Source organism: Thalassophryne amazonica, chromosome 14, assembly GCF_902500255.1.
Source record: "Thalassophryne amazonica chromosome 14, fThaAma1.1, whole genome shotgun sequence".
Lineage (NCBI taxonomy): Eukaryota > Metazoa > Chordata > Actinopteri > Batrachoidiformes > Batrachoididae > Thalassophryne > Thalassophryne amazonica.
This window is the reverse complement of record NC_047116.1, coordinates 93,432,927-93,445,036: the sequence shown is the minus strand read 5'-3', so window position 1 is coordinate 93,445,036 and position 12,110 is coordinate 93,432,927. Positions and strand designations below refer to the sequence as shown.

General features: G+C 40.4%; 1 protein-coding gene across 1 annotated transcript; it reads left to right on the top strand.

The window, feature by feature from the left end:
- Nucleotides 1-5,514, top strand: LOC117524107 (olfactory receptor 10J4-like; the record flags this gene model as incomplete). The annotated part of the gene is made up of 2 exons (XM_034185838.1): nt 1-988; nt 5,506-5,514. Coding segments are annotated over exons 1-2 (912 nt in total), but the record flags the coding sequence as incomplete, so codon positions are not given.
- Nucleotides 5,515-12,110: the final 6,596 nt, after the last annotated feature.

Genomic DNA, 12,110 nt, shown 5'->3' with positions numbered 1-12,110 from the left:
AACTGGTTCAGAAAATGAATGAATGAATGAACAACAACACGTCTTCTTTGATTATTTTTTTCTATTTGATATGTGTTTTATATAAATGACATTAAGTACAATGGTTGTTTCTAACGGTTTCTTTTTCTCTCTTTCAGGGTTAAATTTCACGGCCGAACACAAACTCGTTCTGTTCGCCGTCACTTCTCTGTATTACGTAATCATCTGGTTTGTAAACGTGGCTCTCATTTTAACCATCGTAACAGACCGAACTCTTCACGACCCCATGTACGTATTCCTGTGCAGTATGTGCGTGAGCGGACTCTACGGGACTTCAGGCTTTTACCCCAAATTTCTCAAAGACCTGCTGTCGCCCGCTCACGTGGCCTCGTGCACGGAGTGTTTTCTGCAGAGTTTTGTGATTTACTCCTCTTACTCGTGTGACCTTTCGACCCTAACCCTCATGGCCTTTGACAGATATGTTGCGATTTGTCTCCCGCTGAGGTACCACTCTGTGATGACTAAACAAAGAGTCGCTCTCTTCGTGGTCTTCTCGTGGCTGTTACCACTTTTCTGCGTGTTTGTTGACGCAGTGACTGTTCTTCAATCTGATTTATGCGGCTCAAACATCCCTAAACTCTACTGTTCTTATCATTTTATCAGTAAACTGGCCTGCACACCGTCTGTCGGCCACACAGGTGTTTCTTTTTTCATCATCGTCTTTTACATTCTTCATTTTGTCTTTATTTTTTGTTCTTACATCCCTCTGCTGAGAACGTGCCAAAGGTCAAATGAGGGCTGGAATAAATTTGTAAAAACCTGCGTCCCACATTTGATTGCTCTGCTTAATTTTGGTGTGGCTGTGCTCTTTGATTTGATGTACATGCGGTTTGGTTCACTTAGTTTAACTCAAAACCTGCAGAACTTCATGTCAATAGAAATGTTTCTTATTCCTCCAATTATGAATCCTCTGATATACGGCTTAAAACTCAGCAAACTTCAGAATAAAGTTCATAAATCAATTCATAAAAAATAACATCAATGATCATGATGACAAATCTGAACTCCTTATTTGTCTTTTTTTTTTTTTTAACGCATTTTCTGGTGTTTTCTTAATAAAGAAAGAAACAACTGTTTTACAGTCTGATGCCTGATTCCACACAGGCAACAAATAACTGAGTGGATAATTAATTCAACAACACGTCTGTTTATTCTTTAATGTACAGCACTCTCAGAAATTTCTGAATACATAGATTTCTTAGTCTTAGGAATATTTGCACTGTGCAGTATTTTTATTATTTTCCGTTAATACTGCATGTCTGACCTGTTTTAATATTCATATTTTCCTCATGTTCATGCATCTTTTAACTAAGAAATTTGTGACATTTATCTTGCCAAAACTTTTACAAAATTGCGCACCATATTTGTACTTGTTAAGTTCTGTTTGCAGGTAAAGTGATGTGTGACTCAGTAATCTAAGCTTCTGTATAATGTGACTTGAAAGTCAAGCTGTCGTCTTTATGCCAAACATTTTAGGCACAATTACATCATTTTAAAAATAATGAAAATGTAATGTTTACAAATTATTACATGTAAAATTCACATTTAAAAATACAGATTTGCATATTTATATTAATACATTCTTTATTAGATGACAGAAGTCTTTTTACTTTGGCAGTCTTGTTCATTTTACAGATTATATTTCATCAGGTTAGTATATTTTTATGAAGTGATTATCAGTAATTGTTGTGACGTCATGTTCTACACCCAAGTATTATTCTTAATTCAAAATCAGGTTTGTAAATTTGTAACTTATAAGATTATTTAAAGAAATTTGTTGTGACGATCGTATGTTGCAGAGGAAAAATCTGCACCAGACTGGAAGATATATGGAAAATACAGTAAATTGAAGTGAGCCTAAAATGTTTGCACAGCTCGCTCGCTTGAAGCTTATGGCACTATGGGGGAGGGAACCTTGTCGGCAGTGGCTCTGCTGGTGGTGGCATCATGGTTTGCACGAGATTTATGAGGTTTTAATTTGTCATCTGATGGTTAATAATGACATTATTCCCTGGCGCACAGCACCTTTGCACCCGCGATAATTTGCGCGGAGTGATTATTTGCGCATGCAGTTAATTTGCATAAATATCTACACGTGAATGCATTTTTCACGCAAGTGGGGTTTTGTCAGTGCTCTGACGCCATAAATTAACTTAATAAAGTAACATTCAGTTACCGTGCATGAACGCACCTCATGCAACAAAAACAAAATGAAACTAGGACTGCAAGCAGTCATATACGGGCCCTCGTGCCACACGACTGCCTACCCAGGCCAGCGCATCACCTTGTGACTAGATGTAGGCAGGTGCATATAGGGGCCAACCCTCATCACACAGTTCAAGTTTCAAGCAAATCAGACAATGCATGAAGGAGTTATGAGAAGTTGATTGTTCATCCACTAAGCTCAGTGCACAAACAGAGAGGCCAGGTGTGTTAAGGGGCTGACCCTCATTACACATGTAAAGTTTCAAGTCAATCAGGTAAAGCGTGAATGAGTTATGACAAGTTGATGGCTCATCCACTAGGGGGTGGTCAGAGCACAAACAGAGGGGCCAGGTATGTTGAGGAAAATAAGTATTTGAACAACCTGCGATTTTGCAAGTTCTCCCACTTAGAAATCATGGAGGGGTCTGAAATTTTCATCTTAGGTGCATGTCCACTGTGAGAGACATAATCTAAAAAAAAAAAAAAAAAAAAAAAATCCGGAAATCACAATGTATGATTTTTTAAAATAATTTATTTGTATGTTACTGCTGCAAATAAGTATTTGAACACCTGTGAAAATCAATGTTAATATTTGGTACAGTAGCCTTTGTTTGCAATTACAGAGGTCAAATGTTTCCTGTAGTTTTTCCACCAGGTTTGCACACACTGCAACAGGGATTTTGGTCCACTCCTCCATACAGATCTTCTCCAAATCTTTCAGGTTTGGTTCAGGTCTGGAGACTGGCCAGGCCACTCCAGGACCTTGAAATGCTTCTTACAGAGCCCCTCCTTAGTTGCCCTGGGTGTGTGTTTGGGGTCATTGTCATGCTGGAAGACCCAGCCATGACCCATCTTCAATGCTCTTACTGAGGGAAGGAGGGTATTTGCCAAAATCTCGCAATACATGACCCCATCCATCCTCCCTTCAATACGGTGAAGTCGTCCTGTCCCCTTTGCAGAAGAGCACCCCCAGAGTATGATGTTTCCACCCCCATGCTTCACGGTTCGGATGGTCTTCTTGGGGTTGTTCTCATCCTCTAAACATGGTAAGTGGAGTTGATTCCAAAAATCTCTATTCTGGTCTCATCTGACCACATGACCTTCTGCCATGCCTCCTCTGGATCACCCAGATGGTCACTAGTGAACTTCAAACGGGTCTGGACATGTGCTGGCTTGAGCAGGGGGACCTTGCTGCCCTGCAGGATTTTAGCCCACGACAGCATCATGTGTTACTAATGTAATCTTTGTGACTGTGGTCCCAGCTCTCTTCAGGTCACTGACCAGGTCCTCCTGTGTAGTTCTGAGCTTTCTCAGAATCATCCTTACCCCACAAAGTGAGATCTTGCATGGAATCCCAGACCGAGGGAGAATGACAGTCATCTTGTGTTTCTTCCACTTTCTAATAAATAATCATAACAGTTGTCTTTTATACAGGTAACAAGTTCAAACAGGTGCAATTAATACAAGTAAAGAGTGCAGAATAAGAGGGCTTCTTAAAGAAAAATTACTGTGTGAGCCAGAATTCTTGCTGGTTGGTAGGTGTTCAAATACGTATTGGCAGCAGTAACATACAAATAAATTATTTAATCAATCATACATTGTGATTTCCGGATTTTTTTAATTTATTTTTTTAGATTATGTCTCTCACAGTTGGACGTGCACCTAAGATGAAAATTTCAGACCCCTCCATGATTTCTAAGTGGGAGAACTTGCAAAATCACAGGGTGATCAAATACTTATTTTCCTAACTGTATGTTCAGGGTCCAACCCTCATCACACATGTGAAGTTTCAAGTCAATCAGGGAAAGCATGAAGGAGTTATCATGACTTGATGGTCCATGGCGAAGGGTCAAAATGGTGGCGTCATAGCGGCCATACCCTTCGATATAGAGAAATGCTTTTGATAACTTTTGATCAGTATCATCTCTGGATGCTCTGAAAGAAATTTGAGGTGCACTGGATAAATTCCCTGGGAGGAGTTTGTTCAAATACGTGTGGAAATTACACCAAAATGACAAGAAAATTCAAAATGGCCGACTTCCTGTTTGGAGTAGACCAATAGTGCAAGAGAGTTTTTTGTACATCTATGCAAGTCATACATGTGTACCAATTTTAATCTCCCTACTCTCCCTACTCCAAAAAACCCTACTGAGGCATTTTGCCCCGCCCATGGGTGACGCCCCTATGAATTGTAAGAGGTTGTCATGCTTGACGTGTGTATCAAATTTTTGATGGGGTTAACTACGAGGGCTGTCCGTAAAGTATAGGTCCTTTTTATTTTTTTCAAAAACTATATGGATTTCATTCATATGTTTTTACGTCAGACATGCTTGAACCCTCGTGCGCATGTGTGAGTTTTTCCACGCCTGTCGGTGACGTCATCCGCCTGTGAGCACTCCTTGTGGGAGGAGTCGTCCAGCCCCTCGTCGGAATTCCTTTGTCTGAGAAGTTGCTGAGACTGGCGCTTTGTTTGATCAAAATTTTTTCTAAACCTGTGAGGCACATCGAAGTGGACACGGTTCGAAAAATTAAGCTGGTTTTCAGTGAAAATTTTAACAGCTGATGAGAGATTTTGAGGTGATTCTGTCGCTTTAAGGACTTTTCACGGTGTGAGACATCGCTCAGCGCTCTCAGGCAGCGTCATCAGCCTGTTTCAAGCTTAAAACCTCCACATTTCAGGCTCTATTGATCCAGGACGTCGTGAGAGAACAGAGACGTTTCAGAAGAAGTCGGTTTCAGCATTTTATCTGGATATTCCACTGTTAAAGGAGATTTTTTTTAATGAAAGACGTGCGGACGGGTCCGCGTGTCGGGACGCAGCTGACGCGGCGGCACAGGAAAAACACCTCCGTGTTGATAACCATTTGTTAAAATCCAGTTGGCTTTTGATGGCTTTCAGTGGAGTGAGTATATGAGAAATTGTTTATCAGCTGGAGATGTTCCAACTTGTCCTCAAGGCTTCCAACAGAGGTGTTTTTCCTGTGATGGAGCGTCGCGGCGGCTGCGAGCCGACGCTGCAATCCGCCCGCACGTCTTTCATTAAAAAAATCTCCTTTAACAGTGGAATATCCGGATAAAATGCTGAAACCGACTCCTTCTGAAACTTCTCTGTTCTCTCACGACGTCCTGGATCAACAGAGCCTGAAATGTGGAGGTTTTAAGCTTGAAACAGGCTGATGACGCTGCCTGAGAGCGCTGAGCGACGTCTTGCACCGTGAAAAGTCCTTAAAGTGACAGAATCACCTCAAAATCTCTCATCAGCTGTTAAAATTTTCACTGAAGACCAGCTTAATTTTTCGAACCATGTCCACTTCGATGTGTCTCACAGGTTTAGAAAAAATTTTGATCAAACAAAGCACCAGTCTCTCAGCAACTTCTCAGACAAAGGAATTCCGACGAGGGGCTGGACGACTCCTCCCACAAGGAGTGCTCACAGGCGAATGACGTCACCGACAGGTGTGGAAAAACTCACGCATGCGCACGAGGGTTCAAGCATGTCTGACGTAAAAACATATGAATGAAATCCATATAGTTTTTGAAAAAAATAAAAAGGACCTATACTTTACGGACAGACCTCGTATGTGACATCAGTACCTGTTAAAGTAAAAACAGGACATTTCCTGTTATCACCGGGGGGCGCTATGGCAGAGGTGGGAAGTTAATATATGCAGACGTTCAGGGCGGAGCCCTGATCATGTCCAGCAAGTTTGAAGGATCTATGATTAAGTATGTGGGCGTGCCAGCCGTTTGAAGTGAAACGGCATGCTCCGCAAAGCTCGCCAAAGTTTGACGAATCCTAGCAGCCACGCCTTTTGACCACAGAAATTCTTTTGATAACTTTTGATCAGCATGGAGTCATGATGATGTGGACCAAATTTGAAGACGATTGGATAAAATCCCTAGGACGAGTTTGTTCAAATGTAAATAGTGGAAATGGCCAAAAATGGCAAAAATTAACTCAAAATCGAAACTTAAAATGAAAATGGCCATCTTCCTGTCGACATTTCACCATGATGGTAACAGACTTTTTTGTGCGTCCCAGCATGGTAAATATGTGTACCGAATTTTGTGAGGCTATGACAAAAAAAAAATAAAAAAAAAAGGGAGAACAACAACAACAATAATAATAACTAGAACTGCAAGCAGTCATATACGGGCCTTCGTTCCGCGCGACCGCCTACCCAGGCCAGTGCGTGCCCTTGTGACCAGATGTGGGCATGTGCATACAGGGGCAACCACTCATCACACAGTTGAAATGTTAAGCAAATCACACAATGCATGAAGGAGTTATGACATGTTGATGGTTCATTCACTAGGGGGCGCTCAGTGTACAAACAGAGGGGCCAGGTGTGTTCAGGGGCCAACCATCATCACACATGTAAAGTTTCAAGTCGATCAGGCAAAACATGAAGGAGTTATCATGACTTGATGTTCCATGGCGAAGAGTCAAAATGGCGGCACCATAGCATCCACACCCTTCAACATAGAGAAAAGCTTTCGATAACTCTTGGTCAGTATCAGCGCTGGACGCTGTGAAAGAAATGTGAAGTGCATTGGACAAAATCCCTAGGAGGAGTTCGTTCAAATACAACGTGTGGAAATCATGGCAACATGACAAGAAAATTCAAAATGGCCGACTTCCTGTTTGGAGTAGACCAATGGTGCAAGAGGCTTTTTTGTACGTCTATGAAAGTCACACGTGTACCCATTTTCATCTCCCTACTCCAAAAAAAACCCCTATGGGGAGGGGTTTTGGAAAGTTTCAAAGGGGCGCTATTAAGGCAGTATGCCCTGCCCATGGGCGACGCAACTATGTGTGTGTATCAATTTTCATGATGATATGACAAAATTAAAGCCGTTAAAAGGAAGAACATAATTTCATGGCGAAGGGGCGATATTCGGCATGCCGCCACACTTGTAACTTCACGGCGATCATCGCCTACGTTCACCAACTTGTTCTGCATGTTTCAGAAGTGGAAGGAAGTTGATGATGTTAACTATGTGACATCAGTACCTGTTTAAGTATAATGTTCCATGGCGAAGGGTCAAAATGGCGGCGCCATAGCGACCACACCCTTCGACATAGAGAAAAGCTTTCGATAACTTTTGATCAGTATCGTCTCTGGATGATCTGGAAGAAATTTGAAGTGCATTGGACAAAATCCCTAGGAGGAGTTCATTCAAATACAACATGAGGAAATCACGCCAAAATGACAAGAAAATTCAAAATGGCCGACTTCCTGTTTGGAGTAGATCCATTGTGCAAGAGACTTTTTTGTACGTCTATGCAAGTCACACGTGTACCAATTTTCATCTCCCTACTCCAAAAAAACACCTATGGGGAGGGGTTTTTGAAAGTTTCAAGGGGGCGCTATTGAGGCATTCTGCCCCACCCATGGGCGACGCCCCTATGAATTGTAAGAGGTCGTGCTTGACCTGTGTATCAATTTTCATGATGATATGACAAAATTAAAGCCGTCAAAAGGAAGAATGTAATTTCATGGTGAATGGGCAATATTCGGCATGCTGTTACACGGACGCCGTTACTCGTAACTTCACGGCGATCATCTCCTACGTTCACCAATTTGTTCTGCATGTTTTAGAAGTGGAATGAAGTTGATTGGGTTAACTATGTTACATCAGGACCTGTTAAAGTAAAAATAGGACATTTCCTGTTACCACCAGGGGGTGCAATGGCAAAGGTGGGAAGTTAATACAGTGAGGAAAATAAGTATTTGAACACCCTGCGATTTTGCAAGTTCTCCCACTTAGAAATCATGGAGGGGTCTGAAATTTTCATCTTAGGTGCATGTCCACTGTGAGAGACATAATCTAAAAAAAATATCCGGAAATCACAAAGTATGATGTTTTTAATAATTTATTTGTATGTTACTGTTGCAAATAAGTATTTGAACACCTGTGAAAATCAATGTTAATATTTGGTACAGTAGCCTTTGTTTGCAATTACAGAGGTCAAACGGTTCATGTAGTTTTTCACCAGGTTTGCACACTGCAGCAGGATTTTGGTCCACTCCTCCACACAGATCTTCTCTAGATCTTTCAGATTTGGAGTTTCAGCTCCCTCCAAAGATTTTCTATTGAGTTCAGGTCTGGAGACTGGCCAGGCCACTCCAGGACCTTGAAATGCTTCTTACGGAGCCCCTCCTTAGTTGACCCGGCTGTGTGTTTGGGGTCATTGTCATGCTGGAAGACCCAGCCATGACCCATCTTCAATGCTCTTACTGAGGGAAGGAGGTTGTTTGCCAAAATCTCACAATACATGACCCCATCCATCCTCCCTTCAATATGGTGCAGTCATCCTGTCCCCTTTGCAGAAGAGCACCCCCAGAGTATGATGTTTCCACCCCCATGCTTCACGGTTCGGATGGTTTTCTTGGGGTTGTTCTCATCCTCTAAACATGGTAAGTGGAGTTGATTCCAAAAAGTTCTATTCTGGTCTCATCTGACCACATGACCTTCTGTCATGCCTCCTCTGGATCATCCAGATGGTCACTGGTGAACTTCAAACGGGCCTGGACATGTGCTGGCTTGAGCAGGGGGACCTTGCTGCCCTGCAGGATTTTAAACCATGACAGCATCATGTGTTACTAATGTAATCTTTGTGACTGTGGTCCCAGCTCTCTTCAGGTCATTGACCAGGACCTCCTGTGTAGGTCTGAGCTTTCTCAGAATCATCCTTACCCCACAAAGTGAGATCTTGCATGGAATCCCAGACCGAGGGAGATTGACAGTCATCTTGTGTTTCTTCCACTTTCTAATAAATAATCATAACAGTTGTTGTCTTCTACCAAGCTGCTTGCCTGTTGTCCTGTAGTCCATCCCAGCCTTGTGCAGGTCTACAGTTTTGTCTCTGGTGTCCTTAGACAGCTCTTTGGTCTTGGCTATGGTGGACAGGTTGGAGTGTGATTGATTGAGTGTGTGAACAGGTGTCTTTTATACAGGTAACAAGTTCAAACAGGTGCAATTAATACAGGTAAAGAGTGCAGAATAAGAGGACTTCTTAAAGAAAAATTAACAGGTCTGTGTGAGACAGAATTCTTGCTGGTTGGTAGGTGTTCAAATACTTATTTGCAGAAGTAACACACAAATAAATTATTAAAAAAAAATCATACATTGTGATTTCCGTATTTTTTTTATTTTTAGATTATGTCTCTCACAGTGGACAGGCACCTAAGATGAAAATTTCCATGATTTCTAAGTGGGAGAACTTGCAAAATTGCAGGGTGTTCAAATACTTATTTTCCTCACTGTATATGCAGACGTTCAGGGCGGAGCCCTCATCATATCCAGCAAGTTTGAAGGATCTAGGATGAAGTATGTGGGCGTGACAGCTGTTCGAAGTGAAACGGCGTGCTCCAAAAAGCTTGCCAAAGTTTGACGAACCCTAGGAGCCACGCCTTTTGACCTAATTACATTCTTTTGATAACTTTTGATCACCGTGGCGTCATGATGATGTTGACCAAATTTGAAGACGATTGGATGAAATTCCTAGGATGAGTTCGTTCAAATGTAAGTAGTGGAAATGGCCAAAAATGGCAAAAAGTAGCTCAAAATCAAAATGGCCGACTTCCTGTCGACATTTCACCATGACGGTAAGAGACTTTTTTTGTGTGTCCTAACATGGTAAATATGTGTACCGAATTTCGTGAGGCTGCGATGAAAAATCCCCAATGCGGAGGGGTTTTTGAAAATTTCTAGGGGGCGCTATTTTGCTGCAACCATGTGCGCGACGCCCAAAATATTGAATTTCGATTTCAAGAGTGAGAATAATAATAATAAATAACAACAATAATAATATACAGCGCAATTACAATAGGCTCCTTGTAGGACTTTTTCCTACTCAAGCCCTAATAAATAATAATAATAATAAATAATAATCATTATTAGCAAAACGCTGTCCTGCTAAGTGCTGTGACGAGTGGTGTGCCCTCGTCACAGCACTTAGCAGCGACAGTCACAGATTGGACAGTGTTTCTCAGAAGTGTTTCTGGTGGTACGTTTGTATGAGGCCATTATTGTAAAAAAATCTGTGTGTGTATTTGAATTTGTCCGTGTGTAACCACATCCACAAATATAAAAAAAAAAAAACCTGTGTGTATTTCAATTTGTCCGTGTGTAACCACATCCACAAATATTAAAAAAAAATCTGTGTGTGGGTGATTCTTAGACTACGGGCACTTATGTCCTTTGATCATATTGTATGAAAAACAGAAAAAAGGGGAAATTTCACACTTTTATAGTTATCTTTACAATGAAAGTGTGTTAAGAAATTTGTTCTAGTAGTCTATGATGACTTTTTCACCTTTTTTCAGCATCATTATATGCAAATATTGCCGTTTTGTGCTTGTTCCACACCCAGACTTTTGATCTTCAATGATAAAAATGAATGGTAAAAAAACGTTTTTCTAATGTTTTAAAATATCTCTGAATAAAATATCAGTAAAATAATCAAAACATAATTGGGGTATTCAATGTCATACAACTGTTGTGATTTTTTTAAACAAAATGTAGTTGTCCCACACTATTGCCGTAATTTCCACCACAACACTAACGTCCCTTTAAACAGTTTGTATGAAAGATTGTTTGGGTAGTTTCTATGGAGATAAACAGTGACATCAGAGCACATGTATATAGCACCAAATCACAACAAACAGTTGTGTATTTCAATTTGTCCGTGTGTAACCACATCCACAAATATATAAAAAAAATCTGTGTGTGTATTTCAATTTGTCTGTGTGTAACCACATCCACAAATATAAAAAAAAAAAATCTGTGTGTGTATTTCAATTTGTCCGTGTGTAACCACATCCACAAATATAAAAAAAAAAAAATCTGTGTGTGTATTTCAATTTGTCTGTGTGTAACCACATCCACAAATATATAAAAAAAAAAAAAAATCTGTGTGTGTATTTCAATTTGTCTGTGTGTAACCACATCCACAAATATATAAAAAAAAATCTGTGTGTGTATTTCAATTTGTCTGTGTAACCACATCCACAAATATAAAAAAAAAAAAATCTGTGTGTGTATTTCAATTTGTCTGTGTGTAACCACATCCACAAATATAAAAAAAAAAAAATCTGTGTGTGTATTTCAATTTGTCTGTGTGTAACCACATCCACAAATATATAAAAAAAAAAATCTGTGTGTGTATTTCAATTTGTCTGTGTGTAACCACATCCACAAATATAAAAAAAAAAAAATCTGTGTGTGTATTTCAATTTGTCTGTGTGTAACCACATCCACAAATATATAAAAAAAAATCTGTGTGTGTATTTCAATTTGTCTGTGTGTAACCACATCCACAAATATAAAAAAAAAAATCTGTGTGTGTATTTCAATTTGTCTGTGTGTAACCACATCCACAAATATTAAAACAAAAAAAAAAAATCTGAGTGTGTATTTCAATTTGTCCGTGTGTAACCAGGTCTACAAATGTGTAAAAAAAAATCTCTGTGTGTGCAAAACTATTTGCAAATGTGTATTTTGTGCAGCGATTTGTGTGTGTGTGTGTGTGTAGACTTGTCTGTGCCACCATGGCTATTCAACTTCACACCACCAGAGGTGCAAGCACCAATGATACCGATCACCCCTCCTGCTTTAAGCCTGGCCACCACTTCAAGTTGGAAGCAATGCATTCTGGGTAAAATGAACTGATAAATATATGCATGCTTATTCTGCAGATTGCAGCGCTTTATGCTACTATTGTGGTGAACATGTTGAGAGTAAAATTATGTCCACACAGCCAATCAACCCTGTTCATGTGTCCACCCGGCTCGTCTGTAAAGACACTATCATTAGTTTCCCCGATTACCTTCAGACTCTGAACATGGAGGGACTGCGCA